This window comes from Nyctibius grandis, chromosome 32, assembly GCF_013368605.1.
Source record: "Nyctibius grandis isolate bNycGra1 chromosome 32, bNycGra1.pri, whole genome shotgun sequence".
NCBI lineage: Eukaryota > Metazoa > Chordata > Aves > Nyctibiiformes > Nyctibiidae > Nyctibius > Nyctibius grandis.
Window position 1 is genome coordinate 3,596,134 of NC_090689.1, and position 19,470 is coordinate 3,615,603.

A 19,470-nucleotide genomic window follows, 5' to 3' on the forward strand; every position below is an offset into this window, starting at 1 on the left:
ACTAAGACTTCATAGGGATAAATACAAAAATCCACAAACAAGACCGGCAGGTGCGTCTGAACAATACAGATCACACGTACTGATCCACTTAAAACTAGTACTAAGCTCAGTTATGAACAATATTCTTTTCACATGAATGTCGTGCTTAATCTGAAAGGTAAATTGGTTTTCCAGGATCCTGGGGCCTTGCTATACACTCCGACTGCACATGCAGTGAAGAAGAAGAATACATAGCAAATGTGAAATAAGTAAATCATAGTATGATGCAATTATTCCGTTGCTTGTTTGCAATGTGTTTCTTTTGCTGTTGCCAAGAATACAGATACTGCATTCATGATAGCTGTCAGTAAGACAACTGGTTCTGTAACATGTTACTTTCCTCTGGCAGGTGAGAAATCCCTCCTCTTGCTACATGCTGAACTCAGGTGTGGCTGTGCAGTATCAACAGGAGAAGTCAGAAACCTCCACCAGGTGCAACGTAGAGCTGCTCACGACACAGTAAGGAGGAAGTATAGTTTAACTGAGATCTCATTTTCTCTCCTTACATTATTTCTTCTCTGTGTTGCTGCATTGGTGCAGTCACAGAGAGTGTGTGTTATTCTGCCAGAAACCACTTGGGCAAGAATTCTGAGTTCTGCATCTATGGAAATCCCAGCATGAGCTAAATAAAATTTTTCAGCTTTGAAAACAGCCTATGATTTGAGCCCATTTGAGTTCACAGGAACGTCTCGAGTGAGCACTGGATCAGCTGCTCAGGACAGGCTCAAATACCACTTTACAGCCATTCTGTTTGCTCCTTCACAATGCCGCTGAGTAAGCCTCCTGTGAACTTGGGCTGGTTTTTCTGTGTGATCAGAGCCAATCCCATCCCTGGGGATCTTTATAGCCACAGCCAGGCCTTTCTTTCTGTTAGTTGATGAGGCTTCCTGCTCTGTGGCTCCCATCTGTATGTGACTGTAAGTAGCTCAAGAGATGGCTGCAAGGCAAGAAACAGTAATGTTTCTTGACTTGGACACAGGGTAAAGGGAAATGTCAGCAAGGAACTAGTTTATAATATTTGACCTGCCTAGTAAAGGTTATCCCAAGGAAAGCGGGGTTTGGGCTCTCATATCTGAGAATCACAGTTCTGCAAAATCATTGCCTCAAGCCCAGATCTTGTCAGGAAAACTTGTGTGCCGCATATATGGATTTTGGAGGTGTGTAGCTGCTCCTTGCCCGCTCTGAAAAGACAGTGGTGTGAGGGCTAAAGCTTGAGCCACGTCACTGGCACTTTGGGAATGTCTCTGTGCTAAAAGAAGCTAGCAGCCTATCAGTCCCTGCTTTGTCAGTACCAGCCAGGGTGAAGCTTGTGTACCAGAGAGAACAAGGAAAGGGAAAATCCTCAGATACCTCTCACTTCCCTGGTAGCTTCAGAATGGCAAAGGAAGGCATCAGCGTGTGAGATGTGAAGCTTCAACTCTGGCCTTTGTGGCTGCATCTCTCTGGGCTCACAGCCGTACACCAAGTTGTACGTGGCATGAGAAGATCGCTCTCATGTGCTGGGTGCAGCGCTACGAGCAAGAGTCCCACTGCAGATGCCAGTTTGTTCACTGCTGTCCTTGAACTGGCAACAGCAACAGTGTACTTGGAAAAGACTGATTAGGAAGAGATTTGAAAAATTTTCAGCTTCTTTTAATGGCATTTCAGAAAGTGGAAATAAAGTATAACCAAGACTGCAACTGTCAGCATGAGACTGATCCTCTCCATTCTACAAATGAACTGGGAAACCCCTTCAAATACCAATAACATGAAAGGGAAGCACAGAGAAAGGACGGTTCTACTTCTCCCTGCTGGCAGACCCAGAACTGTGCAATGGGAAGGGCACTCCAGTTCTGAGGAGATCTGGCACCTGGTCAGGGGAAGGGGGAGAGAAACATCCACGTCCTTGTATGCACGCAGGAACGACTGGCATATAGGGCAGAAAAAGAGTGAGCTGGATCCATCCAAGGAACCTTTTGTACAAATTAGCTGCACCACAAGCCATACTGTCTGGGAAGGGGCTGTGATAAACACACCAGTCTTAGCTCAGATTGATAAGTAGCAATTCACCTACCAGAGGGATAGCCACATCCTCATACGGCAATTTATCTTCCCTCCATGCATCATCGATCAGATCCAGGATTCTGCCATCCCTTTGCACTTCGCTGTCCATCGTTGTAGCAGGCGAGTACAGCTAAACCTGTGACACAAAGCAGATCCTGGCTCTAACATCCACGTCCCCGACCACGCAGCTGGAGTTTGGACTACGGGCTTGCTCTGGTATTGATCCAATTCCTATTAAGCTTAAACTTTTATGGAAAACCTTGATGTCCCTAATCCACTAAAAAAAGGGTTATAACCACGGAAGAACTACTTCATCTGAAAAGAACGCTATCAAACTGAATTGCAGATTGATGAACGTGTAAAACTAGCCTGTTATTACTAATTATAGAGATTTATATGTGTTTATAGCTACTGACCTTTAGAAATCTCTTGAGATGAGCTTGTGACCTACAGCTCCCCCGTCCCCTCTACCTCTGCACTGAACTGTTGCTCACTGTTTGCTGCCTACTCGCTTCCACCCCCCTGATCAGTGCCGTGACTCGCCCACACCTTCACGCCTCTGGGAAAAAAGTCAGAACAAAGCATTTAATGGCATGCAACAGGCTGCCACAACCTGGAGTCCAGGAAACTGGTGAAAGAGGAGAAAAATAAGACCTGTCTTCCACTCTCAGCTACTGTGTGCATCCCAGGGGTTTCCTGTGATCGTTTGAGGAGTACTCTGCCCTCCTTGAAATGAAATGTCACCTCAGGAACTCAGTCACCGTGTGACTCCCACAGGACAGCAGCCAGCGGCTCGGTTGTGCCAGGGTTGGAGACTACCGGTATTTATTTAAAACCAAACCGGCCTTGGGACTGTCGGGAGGGTGCAGGAGCCAGCTGGCCACGCCTGGCTCGGGAGCTACACGGCGGACAGGCCTAGCCTTTCCCCCCCGAGCTGTGGAGCGCTCCCGCCGAACCCCGCAGGCGGCCCTGCGGCGGGGGTCGGGCCTAGGCGCACCCCAGCCCCGCTAACCGGGGCGCTGCGGCCCGGTGCTCCCCCCCCCCCGGCCCACGCAGCCCCGCGGCCCCGCCGGTGCCCGCCCCGGGGGCCGCGGCCCGCTCCCCGCGCCCTACCCTGCCCATCGCCGGGAGGCAGCCTCGGTGCCCGCGGTGCGCAGGCGCGGTGCGTGCGCAGGCGCAGCGCGCTCCCGCTATGGCGGGCCCGGTCGTGCTGCGCCGGTAGGTTGGCAGCGGCGGGGGGCGGGAGGAAGGACCGACTGAGCGAGCGGTGGCGGGGGGTGTTCGGGGGGAGCCGAGGGGGGCCCGGCCCGGCCCGGTCCGGTCCGGTCGCTGCTGGCCTTCTGCCGCGGGGAGCTCGGAGCGCAGGTCGGCCCCGGGAGCGGGGGGAAACGCTCCCCGCCGGGGGGGAGGGGGGGGGGGGTGTCCGTAACCACCGTGAGGGGCCGTTCTGTGGAGGCTCCCGTCGGGGAGGAGTTAAAACACCGTAGGGTGAGGGTGCGGCTTGCGGGGGGCTGTTGTGGAGAGGCTTTAGGGTGGGCAGTGCTGAGGGGACGCTGGCCCGGGCCACTTCTTGCCCCGGCGGAGCAGCCCCTGTGTCGGGGAGGGTCCCCCCGGGCTCCTGCCTGGCCTTCGGGCAGCCGGGGCTGGCATTGCCAGCGGCTGGCGAGTCGGGCGCCTGCTTAGTTGGTACTTTTGGGAAGTTCTTGCTGCGGCGTGGGTCGGGCTTGTCTGTTCATTGTGAGGTTACTTCCAGCAGCACCTCAGAACTGTACCCTGATGAACCCATTGTTTAAGTGCAAAGTATTCCCAGTCTCTTTTCACGGGCAATATTCTTAAGCCCTCCTGCATATTGTCAAAATGTCTCCACTTGACTCTACTGCTGCAATACTTTCTTGAGTTGGGATGCTAAACCTTGTTGATTTATTAAATATTTTAGCTTTTTTTTTTTTGAAATACTTTTTCTTCAATTTCAGCAGTGGCAGGCCAGCTCTAACTGCTTCAGCTGTAGTTAATGGCAGAGATTGTTTCCTCTTGTGGTATTTGTGCAGGTCTTTACTCAGTTGCCTGTAACTTGCACATGGTGACTTGCAAGCTTGAGAGGTCAAAATATAATACTGAATCAACAAACCTGATGTAGCATAAAACGGGCTAGAGGTGCCTGGTTGTAAGGCTCTTCCCTCAAACCTGGGTAAGCTGGCAGGTGTGCAAAGCTGGCAGATTCGGGCATCTTACCGTGGGGGCTCTGCATAAATCCTAACAGGAGCAGCGTGGATGCTGTCTGGGTCATCATGGCACTGGAGCTTTCAGTGTTGGACTGATTGCAGCCTCTAACAGAAGGAGCTGCTGCTGAGGGGCCTGGGTTGCTCTCTGGATTTTGTTTGAATTTTAGCAGGCGTTCTCTGTGGTGGACAATGAAAACTCTCTGTTACCCACTGAAAATCGATTCTGTGTAGGTGTGATTAGAATGAAACAGAAGAGCAGCTGCTGGCTAATGTCTGCTCTTGCCACCTGGAGAACTCTCTTGGAGTGCTGTCAGCAGCTCTGGGGATCTGCTCACCTGCTCTCCTCAGCAGCTCTGCCATTAGCAGTACAGCAAAGATGCTCTGCATACTGATTGGATTTTGTTAAGCACAGACAGGACCGAAGAGAGACAAAACACTGTATCAGAATAGCGATAGGAATTTTTTTTTTTCCCCCTCAGTGAAATACATATTTTCTGTATGTGTGTGGTTTAAAATACAGCTGAACTCCAAGGGACAGGCTTTAATCTCTGGATGGCGTTTTAAAACGCTGTAGGAGCACGATAGAAGCTCTGATGGAAGTGAAAGAGAGCAAAGCTGAGTCTGCGTTTCTGAAAGTCTCTGTGACCTACTCCCCCTTTTGTTGATTGCTTAATAATACTATATTAATCTTTGAGGAAAGGTGTTGTGAGGATCTCTAAATGCTTGAGAAAGTGCATAGCTGCTTTGGAAGCAGAAGATTGTGTGAATACCTCCACAGAGTGAAACTGAAGTGTAGTTTTGTATCCTCAGGATGAGTTTAACCATTTTTCTGTTAGAGAGCCACAGTTTCATGGAAATAAATTCTAGCATTCTGGGTGTGGTTCCTTTTTTTTTATTCTCCGTTTTTGCCTTTAATGTAAACCCTTCTTGCCTCACAAATACGTGAAACTTCTATGTGTATGCATACATGTGTTTGTGACTTAAAGGATGTCATTTTTAACTAAAACAATGTACTTCTACTGTAAATCTGTGCAACTTATTTTCATAGCTTAAGGCACCAGAGGAATTTTTAAAGAGTTAGTGCTATCTTAAAAGAAAATTCTCAGAACCACATGAACTAGCAATGTGTCCTGAATGTGATTGTAGACTGTGTGATCTCTTTAACCTAGTCTGTAATAGAGACCTGGGAGAGACCTAATTTATTGATAGATTCTTACTACTACTTGCTACAAGGTGCTTATGGTGACAAACACCCTGTGGGAGGCTGGCCCGTTTGGAAGTCCCCGAGTGTGGCTGATCCTCTGCCGTTTGGTGCACGCAGGAGACGGGAGATCTGCCAGTCCCAGTGTGTTGAGTTCGCCCGTTTGCTGAAGTGCAGATTCTCTTCCACTGCTGCTGTTTGCGTTCAGTTTATTAGATCACATGGTTGTATTACCACAATTTGATAGTTCAAAATTTGGTGACCATTGTTTTCCTCACCTGTAATTGTCTGCTAATTGTATTTTTTTTTAACTTCTTTTCTCTGTGGACTTCTGCTTGCTCTGCAGCTACATGGAGAAGTAGCCTTGTTGGTACCTTGCCATGGGCGACCGCTGCTTTTGTGTACTTTCCTAGCTGCTAAAGCCACCAGGATTTGGTGATGATGGAAGCTTTGCTGGAAGGAGTGCAAAGAAGTGTACAGGGGAGGTATGTATGCAACAGTCATTCAAAGCAGTTTAAGTACTAACCTTCCCTCTTATTCAGACTCAAATCCTCTGGTATCAGACAAAGCTTCTGTTGCTGAAATAAGGGCTTTGGAGTTTGTCCACTAGTGCACGCTGGTGGACAGATGCAGTGTGCAGTGGCCTTCAGCTGGTGCAGAAGCGGTCACTGGGTAAGCTGGCTTTGCAACAATCCCGTGTCGGGTATTATAGTCTTATGTTAGACATTGTTTTAAATCTTCCTGAAAACCTTACCTCTTTTTTTTTTTGTTGTTGTTGTTGTAAACCTTTCTGACTGTCTGACATCAGGAGCAGTAGTAATTAAAGGTGTGAATAAGTATTTTTTTTATAACAGCCTTGCAAGGTTAGTGAGGCATGACTTTGTTATCTGTTTTGACTGAAAACATCTGATTATTCCCTGCTCGTGTTGAAACTGCCGAGTCCCATTCGTCCCTGAAGAATCCTTAATGCTCTGTCTTAGGTGAAAGTATCCAGGCTTTTGGATCCCCCAGAGAGGCTGCAGTGCCAATAATGGAAGAAAATGTTTTATGTGTTAAACAAGTGTGAAGCAAAAGTCACTGATGCCATTTTCATAGTTGTCTTGGAGATTGTGACTCAAGTTTGCTGATACCCGATCTTCTACAGAGAACTGGTTGCAGAAATCAAGTTTAGACTTGGCTTTATATTAGCAGATGCTGCGAAGGAAATGTTCTTGCTCTGCATAATAGCTGCTAATTTTTGGTTAACTCGCAGGGCAGGGCGAACTTCAAATTTAACTGATTTTGGCTCCTTTAAGAAGTATTTCTTTCCCTATAGAAATCTGCCAAGTTGTGAAGTGTGCATATGCTCTGGGGGAACAGAGAAATTTCAATCCCTTAACCTATTGATTTCCATTTCTTTTCAGCGCCTCCTGTTTGACAGGCAAATTAAAGGGGTGAAGATCATCATGGAGTTCACTGCCCTCTAGGGCTGTATCTTGCAAGCCGTAATATTGTCCCTAGCTTAGCAGCTTGTGAAGTTTTAGAGGAGTTAGTTGAATTGGCTTCAATAATTGCTGCACCAAATTAGAAATCGCAGCGTCGCTAGGGAGCATGCTCTCCCCGATGGATTGCGAATGTTTTATTCTTCATTATCGTCTTGTCATCCAGCCCCCTCTGCTTAGGGGATTGTCTGCATTTGTGATAAACTTCTGTTTTCAGGAGCTGATAGCTTGGCTGTAAGATTTCTCTGGTGACTGAAACTTGGTATAAATTGCCTCTGCCTGGAGAGCAATTAAGGCAAATACAAAATACAGATAAAACATGCTCCGGTTTGCTTAGATAATGCATAGTAGCGAGACAAAGGGATAAGTGTTTATAGGTGCTTGTGATGGTTCTCTGAATGGAAGACAAACCCCTCCATTTAAAGTGTGTAGGTCATTTGTTCTCACTGGGATTTCACAAGTATTCTTCGTTGGTCATTGCCAAGTTTAGATCTGTGCCCAGTGGTACGAGCACACCACTTGTGAGATACTGCATTAGACAATGGGATGAACGTGTAAGTATTAAGTGTATTTTTCAAGCTAACTTGCAGAGAGTTCAAAGCACTGTGTGTGCAGAGTTGGTCCCTTGGTGCAAGTCAGTTTGTTCTGCTGGCGTTGTTGGTAGGGGACACTGTACCTGGGTTGGGTGGCGCCTGCTTTTGTCACTTCAAGCTCTTTCCCTTCCAGCGGTGGATTCTTGACTTGCTGTGAGGCTGAGCTGCAGGAGCTGATGAAGCAGATCGACATTATGGTGGCCCACAAGAAATCTGAATGGGAAGGACAGACCGAGGCTCTGGAAGCTTGCCTGAGTGTTCGAGAGCAGGAACTTTCCTCTGCCAGGGCTGCTCTGCAGGAAAAACATAAGGAGGTACTGCCTCATGTTCATAATTTCCTCATCAGTGTCGACCTGTGTGTTTTATGTGTTGCAATACGATATAAAGACTGAACCTGAATTTCAGAGTTTCGTTTTCCATGGACATGTGTTTTGGGTATTGTTTCATCAGTTTTGATTTTTGTTTGCTTAATGTTTAAATGCTAAGCCAAAACAAGGGGCTAACTTTAGCAAATAGCTGTGCTAGGCAAACAGGAGCCTGTCTCATAACTGGAAATCAGGAATAGAATTTACAAAGGAGCCTGTTAGAACAAGGTGTCTGATTCATAATTTAGTCAAATTCAGGGGATCAACTCCCTAAGGGTTGGTGGAAGTCCACAGACTGAATTGTCAGAGTTTCTAGAGAGAGCCCAAAGATGCTGAATCCGGATACAACAGTAATCGACAGCCCATCAACGTGTGATCGTTGGTAGGAAGAACATTTAGCGGTGTAAACTACACCAAGGCGTTGCTGGCAGATTCTCCAAGGGCTATTTTATGCACCTGAGGTTTTGTAGCCTTTAAAGGTGTGGGGGAAGTGCACCAAATTTCTGTATCAGTGGAGAAGTATCAGTAAGTGAAGTTTTTGTGTAGGATGTGGACCATAAACTTCCCTTTGTGCAAATGAATTGAGGTATCTTTTCTCAGATCCGAGGAAACCAGCAGGGCTCTGGGTGGCTGTATCTTAAGATCTAGCCACACTGACTTTTTTGGGAAGTGTTTGTCCTGGCTTTGTGGGGATAAAATTATAGAACCAATTTTCTGTTACATTTTGTTTCATTTTGTGGCCAGCTGTGGGATGGTGATCAAGGCCATCAGCAGTGAGAGCCAGGGCAGCTGCCCCAGGCTGGCCCTCAGGTGTATTCTATAACATTAATGTCACGTTCACTATAAATGGGAAAGCTGGTGGGGAGGGGGGGGGGCTCTTTTCTCTGGTCTTCTTTTCTTTCTCCCACCCCTCAATGCTTGTCATCCCTGGAGAGTTTCACCACTACTATATGGGCTAAGTATAACTTTGTGTCTTCTGTATTAGTATCGATATTGGTTTTCTTGTTTTATTAAATCTGTTTAAATTTCAACCCAGGAGTCTCCCTCCTTTTCCCAGTTCCCTTTCTCGGCTGGGGAGGGGTCTTGGGTGACAGAACAGCTGGTTATTGTTTAGCCCTGGGCTGAGCTAAACAGAGCCAGTGTTTAAAATTTGTCCTCATATCTACAACTGCTGTGTCCTATCTTTCAGCAGACTCTTCGCTACAAAGTGTGTTTGGGCAGCTCTGAGGAAGTTGCTTTGACTTCTTGGGTCGAAAGCCAGCTGATAACTGCCCAAGTAATTAGTTTTTTTGGGTGCTTGTACAGCTATACTACAGCTGTTCTTATATCCTCAGCATTACCCAAGTACTGCTGTAGCTTTTAGTAATTTGGTGTGGAATCTAGTGAAACAGGGAGAAACGTGACAGGCTGTAGCAACAGTGGGTTAAGAACTCGGTGGTTTCTTGTCAATATGGTCAGGTGCTTCTGCTGGTCCACATGGCAAGTGTTGGAATTAATGTCTTTGTTCCAGAGTTATTAAATCTGGGGTCATGCCACAGGATTTTCGTTTGCAAGAACCATCATTTTTATCATACAGGTTAACATTGTTATTATCAATTGTGTTTTCTCAAGACACTTTTGAAATATTTCTTACCACCAAAAGCAAACAGTGATTGCAAAACTGAACTGTAAACTATGGTTAAAGTCACTACTGGAGCATATTCATGCTTTTGGTTTACTCATATGAATGTTGTGTGATGATTTCTTTTAATTTAATTTGTTGGCTTGCTGTCCTGCAGTTAGAAAGGTGGCCACTTTGGGTTGTGGGTGGGAAAGAGTTGGGGCGGGGGGGGGAAAGGCAAAAATGAGTCACAGGAGAATTTGAATCCGTGTAAGGGAAGTCTTCCCTGTGAGTTTCAAAGGCGCCTTTCTTTCTTTCTACCCCTGATCTCCTTGTATTGTTGGGAATCTCTGCTTCACCTGAGCATTGTAAGATAATGACATGGCCATCTTTTCTCTTGGTAGACAGGTTGAAATCATAATGCATGTTTATGAAGAATTTGATGAAAATGCCAGATAAAAATAGCCTTTTGACACAAGCCAAAACTGCCGGTTCCATCCCCAAAAATGAAAGCCAAAAACTGGCTCAAAACAAGAGGCCAGAACAGAAACAGTTCTGGCCCCGGCCTACCAAAGATTTAGGCATAGGCTTAATCTGATTCATGGTGAGTGACCCATTGAACGGTCACTGGTGTTAACGTGCAGTTGTTAACAGAATTAGCATCTTTTAGTAGTCATTTACCACTCCTACTGTAATGTGTATTTAGGAAATGAAAACTAACCCCAGTACCTACTGACAATGAAGTCCCTTCCTGTTGTTTTATTTGTTTGCTTTTTAACTCTTCATTCAGGTTGGCATGTTGCGTCACCAGGTAGAAGACGTGGAAAAAGCCAAACAGGACATGGTTAGAGAATATGAACAACAGCTGAAGAAATTTCAAGAGGAGGTGAGTTGCAACAAGAGAAGATTGGTTTTTAGTTCCCAGCTGATATATGATCTGATAGGTGAAATACTTTGTGTCATTGCTTTTGCTTAAATGCCGTGGTTTAAAGCTTCCCATTCTTGTATTGTTTATGTTCTTACAAAAAAGAGTGTTGAGTGTAGACCAAGTAATATTTTTATGCTTCATTAGGCCTGGTTTTTGCACTTTGGAGGAACTTGGTGACGAACAGAAAACTGTTGGAGTGGAAACGTGTAGTAAATATATTGGTGCAGTTTTCATATGTTGGACATCTGCATAAGTTTACGGCAAAAATGTCCTGTGTCTGCCCATCCTGGTCACCGTACTTCTTGTTCTGAAGTTGCCATGGGTACAGGCAGCAGCAGTTTGCTCCTTCAGCATTTTGTGACATTAAAAAAGGGTGGTGGTGTAACTGGCCTTGATTGTATGAGGCTGAGAGATGAGAACGGTATGGAGTCTCGTCTCCTTTTTGCCTCCATTGACTCTGATCTTGTTGGTAAAGATTTTGTTCTCTCAAGGTGTATTAGTCTTAATAAAAATGAAGTATGCTTAGAAAACATTTTTTGAAAATAATTTGGGAGCTTTCATCTCAAAAAGCTTCATACTGCAAGGTGGTACACGTGGAATGTCCTGCAGGTGGTCTAACAGCGTTCCATGTTTGCGCCTTAACTCTCTGCCCGTCTCCACTTGCTTGTCAGTAACGAGTTAAATGGCGTGAACAGCTAGTGGAACACTGACCTGTTTTCTCTGGAGGGTTGGGCCTAGTTCATGCTCACTGTGAGCCATAAGTTAAATTAATTTGGTAGCCTCTGCTTTGTCGACAGAAGGCATCTGTCCTCATTTAAAACACCTTACTCTTCAGGGTGACTAACAGTCCTCGCTCACTAGATGTTCCCACTGGAGTTGTGGATAAGCTGCAAAGCAAAGCTGAGGTGCGTTGGCAGATCTGCCTGAACTGCCAAGACTAAAATACAGTGTGTGTGTGTTGTGGCCAAAATTGCAATGTGTTGGTATTTTACCCACACAGTATTAGTGCAGATGACATTAAGCTCCAGTATTCCTCAGTCTTCTGTTCTTAGGACTGTTTGGGGAAATTTTCTGTCTCGGTTTGTCACCATTACCAGTAAAATTACAGGTACAGTGTCTGTATGCTGAGATTGTTGAAAGAATAAACCTGTAATCTCCTGATGTGTTTGGCAAAAGATGTTTGTACATCAACTCGGGGCCTGTACATCTGTCCATTCCCACTGAACGTGCCAAAGTACTTTGCTCTCTCAGGGCTCTGGAGAACCTTTTGTGACCAGTGCATGAGGCCTTGATTCAGATGTGTTTTCTTCTCGTGGTCCCTCTGTTCATCCATGGGCTTAGCTTTCTCCATCAGTAAAATGGGAGTGATGACTTCTCAAATTTGTGTGGCTATTTGGAAAGTTTGTATTTAATAGTTGAGTTGGGGGAGCTCATCAGATGGAAAATTCCCTGCAAGTTGACAGTGATTATTTGCACAGAGGGTCATTTAAATGTCAAGAGTTTTATCCTCGTTCCTGCTTCTGATATGACTTTAGCATTCTAGCAGTAGGCGTAGGAGTGATATTTTCTGTTGGCATTCCCCACTCATTGTGAAATACATAGTGTATCTAAGCAGAAAATGACAGATGAGATAGTGTTGATGTTATGTATGATGGCAATTCTTAAATCTTCCTTCTCCCACTAAGCGGGAGAGTTCCAGTTCCCACCTGAGCTTCACAAGTGTATTTTAATCACATCAGAAACTGTACATCTGTGTAGACCTGCCCTGCACCCCGTGTGCGGTGTGGGGTGCCCCTCTGTATGAGGGCATCAACCGCAGGTACTGCCTCCTGTTACTGTGGCTGGGAGTCACCTGTAGAGAGAGGGGTACCCTGCTCTTCCTGCATTCACAGCTACAAGTAAACCTCTGTCTGATCAGTATTTTAGTTGTGTTTTAATAGTGGTAAGACAGAGGTCTAATTAGAGCTGCTGATCACAGAATCACAGACTGGTTTGGGTTGGAAGGGACCTTAAAGATCATCTAGTTCCAACCCCTCTACCATGGGCAGGGACATCTTCCACCAGACCAGGTTGCTCCAAGCCCCATCCAACCTGGCCTTGAACACTGCCAGGGAGGGGGCAGCCACAGCTTCTCTGGGCAACCTGGGCCAGGGTCTCACCACCCTCACAGCAAAGAATTTCTTCCTCATATCTCATCTAAATCTCCCCTCTTTCAGTTTAAAACCGTTCCCCCTCGTCCTGTCACTCCATGCCCTTGTAAAAAGCCCCTCTCCAGCTTTCCTGTAGCTCCTTCAGGCACTGGAAGGTGCTAGAAGGTCTCCCTGGAGCCTTCTCTTCTCCAGGCTGAACAGCCCCAACTCTCTCAGCCTATCTCCATAGCAGAGGTGCTCCAGCCCTCTGATCACCTTTGTGGCCTCCTCTGGACTCGCTCCAACAGCTCCATGTCCTTCTGATGTTGGTGCCCCCAGAGCTGGACGCAGCACTGCAGGGGGGTCTCCCGAGAGCGGAGCAGAGGGGCAGAATCCCCTCCCTCGACCTGCTGGCCACGCTGCTGGGGATGCAGCCCAGGACACGGTTGGCCTTCTGGGCTGCGAGCGCACGTGTCAGCTCATGGTGAGCTTCTCATCACCCATCACCCCCAAGTCCTTCTCCCCAGGGCTGCTCTCAACCCATTCTCCACCCAGTCTGTGTTTGTGCTTGGGATTGCCCCGACCCACGTGCAGGACCTTGCACTTGGCCTTGTTGGGCTCCATGCGGTTCGCACAGGCCCAGCTCTCAAGCCTATCAAGGTCCCTCTGGATGCCATCCCTTCCCTCCAGCGTGTCGACTGCACCACACAGCTTGTTGTTGTCAGCAGACTTGCCGAGGGTGCACTCAATCCCACTGTCCATGTCGCTGACAAAGATGTTAAACAGCACCGGTCCCGATACCGACCCCTGAGGAACGCCACTCATCACTGGTGTCCACTTGGACATTGAGCCGTTGACCGTAACTCTTTGAGTGCGACCATCCAGCCAATTCCTTATCCACCAAGTGGTCCATCCATCAAGTCCATGTCTCTCCAATTTAGAGACAAAGATGTCATGCAGGACAGTGTCAAACACTTTGCACAAGTCCAGGTAGATGACGTCAGTCACTTTTCCCCTATTGACCAGCGCTGTAACCCCGTCGTAGAAGGCCACCAAATTTGTCAGGCATGACTTGCCCTTGGTGAAGCCATGTTGGCTGTCACCAATCACCTCCTTGATTTCCGTGTGCCTCAGTATAGTTTCCAGGAGGATCTGCTCCATGATCTTGCCAGGCACAGAGGTGAGACAGACTGGCCTGTAGTTCCCCAGGTCTTTCTTTTTTCCCTTCTTGAGAATGGGGGTTATGTTTCCCCTTTTCCAGTCAGTGGGAACTTCACCAGACTGCCACGACTTCTCAAAAATGACGGATAGCGGCTTAGCAAATGTCTGATGATGTCACGACTTCAGTGGCATTGTGCTACTCTGATACAATTTGGCATATTTTGCAATCCTGTTGGTATAATAGGCTCGTTGTACAAATAGAAGTCTTCACTTGCAGGCTGTGTGGCTTTGATTAGGGGAGTTGTTTGTGTGAAGGCATTTGGTGTGCCTCCTTTCAAAGGGCTGTTTAATTCTTGCCTTGGGGCCTTCAACAAAGTTGTCTCTTTCACTGAATCCCTTGCAGTTGTCCAGGCTGAGGAGGAGCTATGAGAAGCTGCGGAAGAAACAAGTAAGAGAAACCAGGGAAGAAGCTAACAGGACACAAGGGGAGGACCAGTTTGAAATGAGCCAACTGACCAGGAAGCTGGAGGTATGTAGTGAAAAAGCAAATGCTAGTCAGAGTTTGTATGTATTAACTGACTTTCTGGGCTTTGTTGATGAAAGAGTAGTCAAATAGGAAGTAGACTATAAATCATGCTTAAAAAGTACTCTCCATCTACTCTTCAAGTGTAGCTCTTCTCAACTGCTTGTGTAATAAAGGCAGTTTACTGTGTTCGGGCCTCTGAGTACACAGGATAAACTGTGCCGCTGTTCTTAGACTAAATAAAAGGAAGAAGGTGCTGGAAGGGTAATTAGTGATGTGAACGGGATGAATTCCAGTGTGGTGAGGTTGTCATCTCAGTTCTTTGAGGAGGAGGGAGCTACATGCCAAACTTCTTCTCAACCCTGTCTCATCTTTTAATCTCTCTGCTGTGCTGAGCTCAACCACGCTCAGTTTTCTTCTGCTGTACCCTGAAGATGTGGCTTAACAAGCACATCTGACTGATGTAGTGTCCAATTTCTGGAGCAGAGATTAGCATTAAAATTCTGTAGTTCATACTTGCCATCTTAGCGATTTCAATAGCAGCATGTTTTGGAAGCTAAAGACAGCCTGAATTGTTAAACATCTGACAGCAAATCCATGCAACTAGCCATGAATCTGTTAGCACTTCACATTTGTAAACAGCAATAATTGACACAGACGTTTTAACTCAGGAGGGAAAGAAATAGAGCAAGCACAGTATGTGAGGGGTTTTATACTGCTGAGCTGGTGCATCAAATGACTGGCTAATGGTTCCCCTGCTGTGGGGAAAGGTGCGTGAGGGTCTGGTGGAGAGAGAAAGCAAACATGGATATGAACTAGAAGGGGGCCTTCTTGTCAACTGCATGGACGTACTGCTCCAAGCCACCCCTGCTGTCCTTGCAGGAGTTCCGTCAAAAGTCACTTGACTGGGAGAAGCAGCGCTTGCTGTACCAGCAGCAGGTGGCATCGCTGGAAGCACAGAGGAAGGCTTTGGCTGAGCAGTCTGAGCTCATTCAGGTACAATTAGTATGTGCTGAAAGTTTTTGTTTTGTTTGTGGCAGCAGGTGGGAGGGGAGGGAGGGGGGAAGAGGGAGAGGCTAATGAAATCTTTCAGGCTTGAATCCAGTTTAAGTTGCCATTGAAATGACTTTTAATGTCCCGGTGGAATAAGTGCTGTATGGAAAAAAGATCTGGAGTCTGTCAACAGAGGTTAGATAAACCTCGTGCAGCTCTCCCTGTTACCTCACCACCCCTCCACTTAGTAGAGAAGATAGTAGGATGGAGCTTTCCCTAGGAGACCACAGCATATGACACTTTAAAATAGCTGTTACATCATGTCGTCTAGTTCAAAGCTGCGTACCTGCCAGTAGCTAAATATGTACCTTGTAGGTCCAGCTCAGAGGATGATGGTGGAAAATAGTCTTCCCCTATGACAGATCCTTCTGCAAAGTACTGAAGTAACAGTGGTTTTCAGCTCCCCCCCCCTTTTTTTTTTTTTCAGTCTCTTAAAGGCAAGAAGTAGTGGGGCTGCTGCTCCTGAAAAGCTCAGTTCAGCGAGTCAGTGGTGCTGCAGCAGAGCAAGATGAATTGACCTAGAGCACAGCTGTGAAGTCACACTGACACAATCACAGCAGACACTGATAAGAAGCTCTTGCTGGGGGCTTCACACTTAATGGGCCTCCTGAGTTGCTCTTGAGTGGAAGCTCCTGCCAGGAGGAAGCTTGTGATGACAGGATTGAAGCTGGTTCTGACAGGGCCTTTGTGAGAGGCTGACACTAGTAGATCTACAAATGCAGAAAGAGTCGTTGAGCAGAAGGTCTTGCTGCTCTGCGGTCTTTGTGTCATTGATAGCTCAATTGTCTGGGAACAGATGTGTCCTTGGAGTGCAGGCTGGTGTACTGGAGCACAGAGGAACTCTTCTCACTGTGCAGCAGAAAAACAGGAACTTGGGGAGATTTTTCCTACGCGGTGTTGATGAGTTAGGTGCATAGGTACTGTGAAGGGACCGCCTGAATCCTCAATGTCTTTGAAAAGCCCAGCATGAAATTGCCTTGGATGTTTGTATGTGTTTTGTATGCTTTTTCTCCTGGCCAAGGTCGAGCTGAGATCTGTGACCGTGGGGTACTTCCCCTTTCTCTTTCAGCTGGCTTCCCCTCATATCTTTCAGTGCAGCTTAGGGGGCCCAGCATTCTTACCCAGTGATGAGCACCTTCCCGTAACACCTGCAACCTTTAAAGGCAACAGGGGAAACCTGGAATTCTGTGCTGTCCTGCGTGTTCTGTGGCTGGAAATAAGAGATAGCTTAAATGTTTTCTTAACGCGGAAATAAATAGTCAGGTAGTCTGGTACTCCTGTTCCTTGAGTGGAGAAAGGCTGTGTTATACACTCTTGCACTCCTGATTACCTTTTCTGTCATGACTATTCAAACAATGAAAAGACTGTAATCAAAATTACACCATAGTCTTCCAAAAGCACAGTTCCTGTAGTTTCTCAGTTATGAGCCATTATGTGTCAGGCAATAAATCAAGGCATGTGGTGATTCTGAAGCTGGCAGGAATTGCTACTCTTGGAAATGGGGGCTAAAGGACTACTCAAATATTTTGTTTCAGCTTTTAAAAATTATAAGGTACTGTACAAAAAGGCAATATATGAAGTGAATATTCTTAGAAGCTTACATGAGAGCTGGCTTGTTAAATTGCACCAGCTAGTGACATGGAAAGAAATGCTATGAAATAAAGTATTGTGCCTATAAATAATAGAGCATGTATTGTTTGCTAGTCATATGTTCCTTGTAACTTTGTCTGCCATTAAAACAATGAAACACTCAAAGTGAGCATTCTCGCAAGCTGTTAGAACCAGATATTTAGTGCATAAGGCGAAACATAGTTGACTGTTACACCCGGTTCGGTTTTTGATCTGTTTGGTGGTTGGTTTTTTACATTGTGCACCAAGAGCTGCTTTCTGTCCTGGTGTGGGATTAACAATTGGGTAATCACAGAATTGACAAGGTTGGAAGAGCCCTCTGGGCTCATCGAGTCCAACCATTGCCGTGACACCACCCTGTCAACTAGACCAGGGCACTAAGTGCCATGTCCAGATTTTTCTTAAACCCCTCCAGAGATGGTGACTCCACCACCTCCCTGGGCAGCCCCTTCCAATGGCTAATGACCCTTGCTGAGAAGAAATGCTTCCTAATGTCCAACCTGAACCTCCCCTGGTGAAGCTTGAGGCTGTGTCCTCTTGTCCTATTGCTGGTTGCCTGGGAGAAGAGGCCGACTCCCACTCCGCTACAACCTCCCTTCAGGTAGTTGTAGACTGCACTAAGGTCACCTCTGAGCCTCCTCTTCTCCAGGCTAAACACCCCCAGCTCCCTCAGCCGTTCCTTATGGGTCAGACCCTCCAGACCCTTCCCCAGCTTGGTCGCCCTCCTCTGGACTTGCTAGCTTGTGTATGGTACTTGCAAACTTTCTTACATGCTGCCATTTCTCCTGGTCTAGCCTTAGGTTTATGAGCAAAGAATAGTAGGCAGCTTTGTTCTTAGGTTGTGAGTGATTTGAGATCTTCTTTTCCCAGATTCTCTTTGAACCCCTTTTGGAATCAGAGGGCCCCCTCATTTTGTTTTTTATTCTGTTTGCCTTCAGAAGTTTTACCCATCGTGTAACCCTGGAACAATACTTCCCCTCATTCCCTGAAAGGTAGTGTTGCTTACTTTGAGAATGTGACTTGTTACACGAAGAAATCAGTAGTTGTTTTGAGTGTGGTTTTGATACACTGTGTTTTTTATAATTCAGCTTTAACGCAAACCAGTTGCTCTTAGCAGACTCAGCTTGCCAGTCGGAGGCAGATTCTGGAGTCGGTGGAGCTGGCTAGCCAGTCGGAAATCCAGCTTCTAACCAGCAAGCTGGAGAGGGCCAACGATGCTATCTGTGCCAACAAGTTGGAGGTGGAGAGGCTTAACATGAGAGTGGATGAGCTGACTGAAAACAATCGGATGATTCTGGAAGATCGGCAAAGAGTTCAAGAAGAATTAAGGCAATCCAAGAAAATGTTAGAGGTCAGTGGAGGAAGCTGAATATAAAGTGGTGCTTGTGGGAAGTGGCAGGAAGGCACTTCATCCCTGAGCTCCCGTCTCTTTCTAGGGTCTTTGTGAAGTTCCTGATTGGCCTCAAAGCTGGCTTGGTACCCCTGTGGTGTGCTGCAGTATTTCCAAGGGTTCCTTAAAAATCTGATCAGCCTCTCGTTGCCTTGCAACAAATTGATTTGTTCCATCTTGCAACAGTCATTCCTTCTCCCTCCCGTGCAGGTGCTACAGGATGAGAAGATGGAACTTAGAGCCACCTTGCAGTCTCAGGAAGATTTCATTGACAGCTCCAAGCTGCACCAGGAACAGTTACAGAAAGAGCTGGCCAGGGTGACTGAAACTCTTCGCACAAAAGAACTCCTCATCAGGTAGCATCTGTTCCTCACTGGTACTTATGCTCTTGAATCCAGATCTATATTCCAGGTTCTCCCACTGAGGGTGGTGGAAGCATTTTCATGCAGCTGGATCTGTGTTGGTTGATACACTGAATGATGTGCTGTAGTTTCTCACAAGTGCTGTGCTTCCTGGCAGCGTTTGCCCAAGTGTGTTGCTTTTGAAATCAGCTGATACTCAGTGAAGAGTGTGGAAGGAATGGGCTTTCTGCTGAGCTGGGTTTCTGGAGGCAGCACAGGGCTTTTGAGCTTTGCAGCTTTTTTTTTGTCCCCAGGCATTTTCAGTCAAGTGCTCGAGGCCTTTTAGGATTTGATACTGTGCTTATTGATGTAGGTGAAAGTTTTCACTGATATAATGATGTCTGATTAGGGTCTTGGTAAAGTAACTACATATGTGACAAGGTCATCTTGGCCTTCCCCTTCTGCACTGGCTACATGCAAAAGCTAAAGGGTTCTGATGGCCATGTCAGAATGTTTTGGTGTATCTTACTTAAGCAGCCACACTGTTGCACGCTGGATGTCTGCTAATGGCAGGGAGACTGTCTGGATCAGGGAGGCCAACAGCAAAATAGGACGTAGTCTTTTTTAATCAGCCTGGACTCCAACAGGGGGCTGTCACCCAGCTGGTGTGTTTGCTTATTCCCAATGCACACAGGTGTCACCTGGTGTTGGGTTTTGGATATTTTTCAGAGCATTCCAAATAAATGGTGGTTATGGTCCCCACATTAGTGAA

At 46.6% G+C, this 19,470-nt stretch overlaps 2 protein-coding genes and 1 long non-coding RNA gene across 6 annotated transcripts in view; 2 read left to right on the forward strand and 1 right to left on the reverse strand.

Annotated features, from left to right (window-relative positions):
* Nucleotides 1-656, forward strand: part of LOC137675182 (uncharacterized) — a 16,188-nt gene extending 15,532 nt beyond the window's left edge. Inside the window, exon 3 of the long non-coding RNA XR_011049901.1 lies at nt 389-656. This is a non-coding gene — a long non-coding RNA (uncharacterized lncRNA). The remainder of the gene's footprint in view (nt 1-388) is intronic.
* ANAPC13 (anaphase promoting complex subunit 13) overlaps nt 1-3,272 on the reverse strand; it is a 3,796-nt gene extending 524 nt beyond the window's left edge. The window contains exons 1-2 of the mRNA XM_068421167.1: nt 3,196-3,272; nt 2,093-2,218 (exon numbers count right to left, since the gene is read on the reverse strand). Coding sequence (XP_068277268.1) covers nt 2,093-2,191 — 99 coding nt within the window. The 5' untranslated portion in view covers nt 2,192-2,218; nt 3,196-3,272. The remainder of the gene's footprint in view (nt 1-2,092; nt 2,219-3,195) is intronic.
* CEP63 (centrosomal protein 63) overlaps nt 3,260-19,470 on the forward strand; it is a 25,986-nt gene continuing 9,775 nt past the window's right edge. Inside the window, exons 1-8 of one of the 4 annotated variants that reach the window (XM_068421162.1) lie at nt 3,260-3,300; nt 5,852-5,990; nt 7,713-7,893; nt 10,335-10,430; nt 14,166-14,291; nt 15,168-15,281; nt 18,082-18,318; nt 18,568-18,713. In XM_068421162.1, coding sequence (XP_068277263.1) covers nt 5,944-5,990; nt 7,713-7,893; nt 10,335-10,430; nt 14,166-14,291; nt 15,168-15,281; nt 18,082-18,318; nt 18,568-18,713 — 947 coding nt within the window. In that variant the 5' untranslated portion in view covers nt 3,260-3,300; nt 5,852-5,943. Of the gene's footprint in view, nt 3,301-5,847; nt 5,991-7,712; nt 7,894-10,334; nt 10,431-14,165; nt 14,292-15,167; nt 15,282-18,081; nt 18,319-18,567; nt 18,714-19,470 lie in introns of those variants that run through there. The other 3 variants (XM_068421165.1, XM_068421164.1, XM_068421166.1) reach the window with 3 other exon arrangements.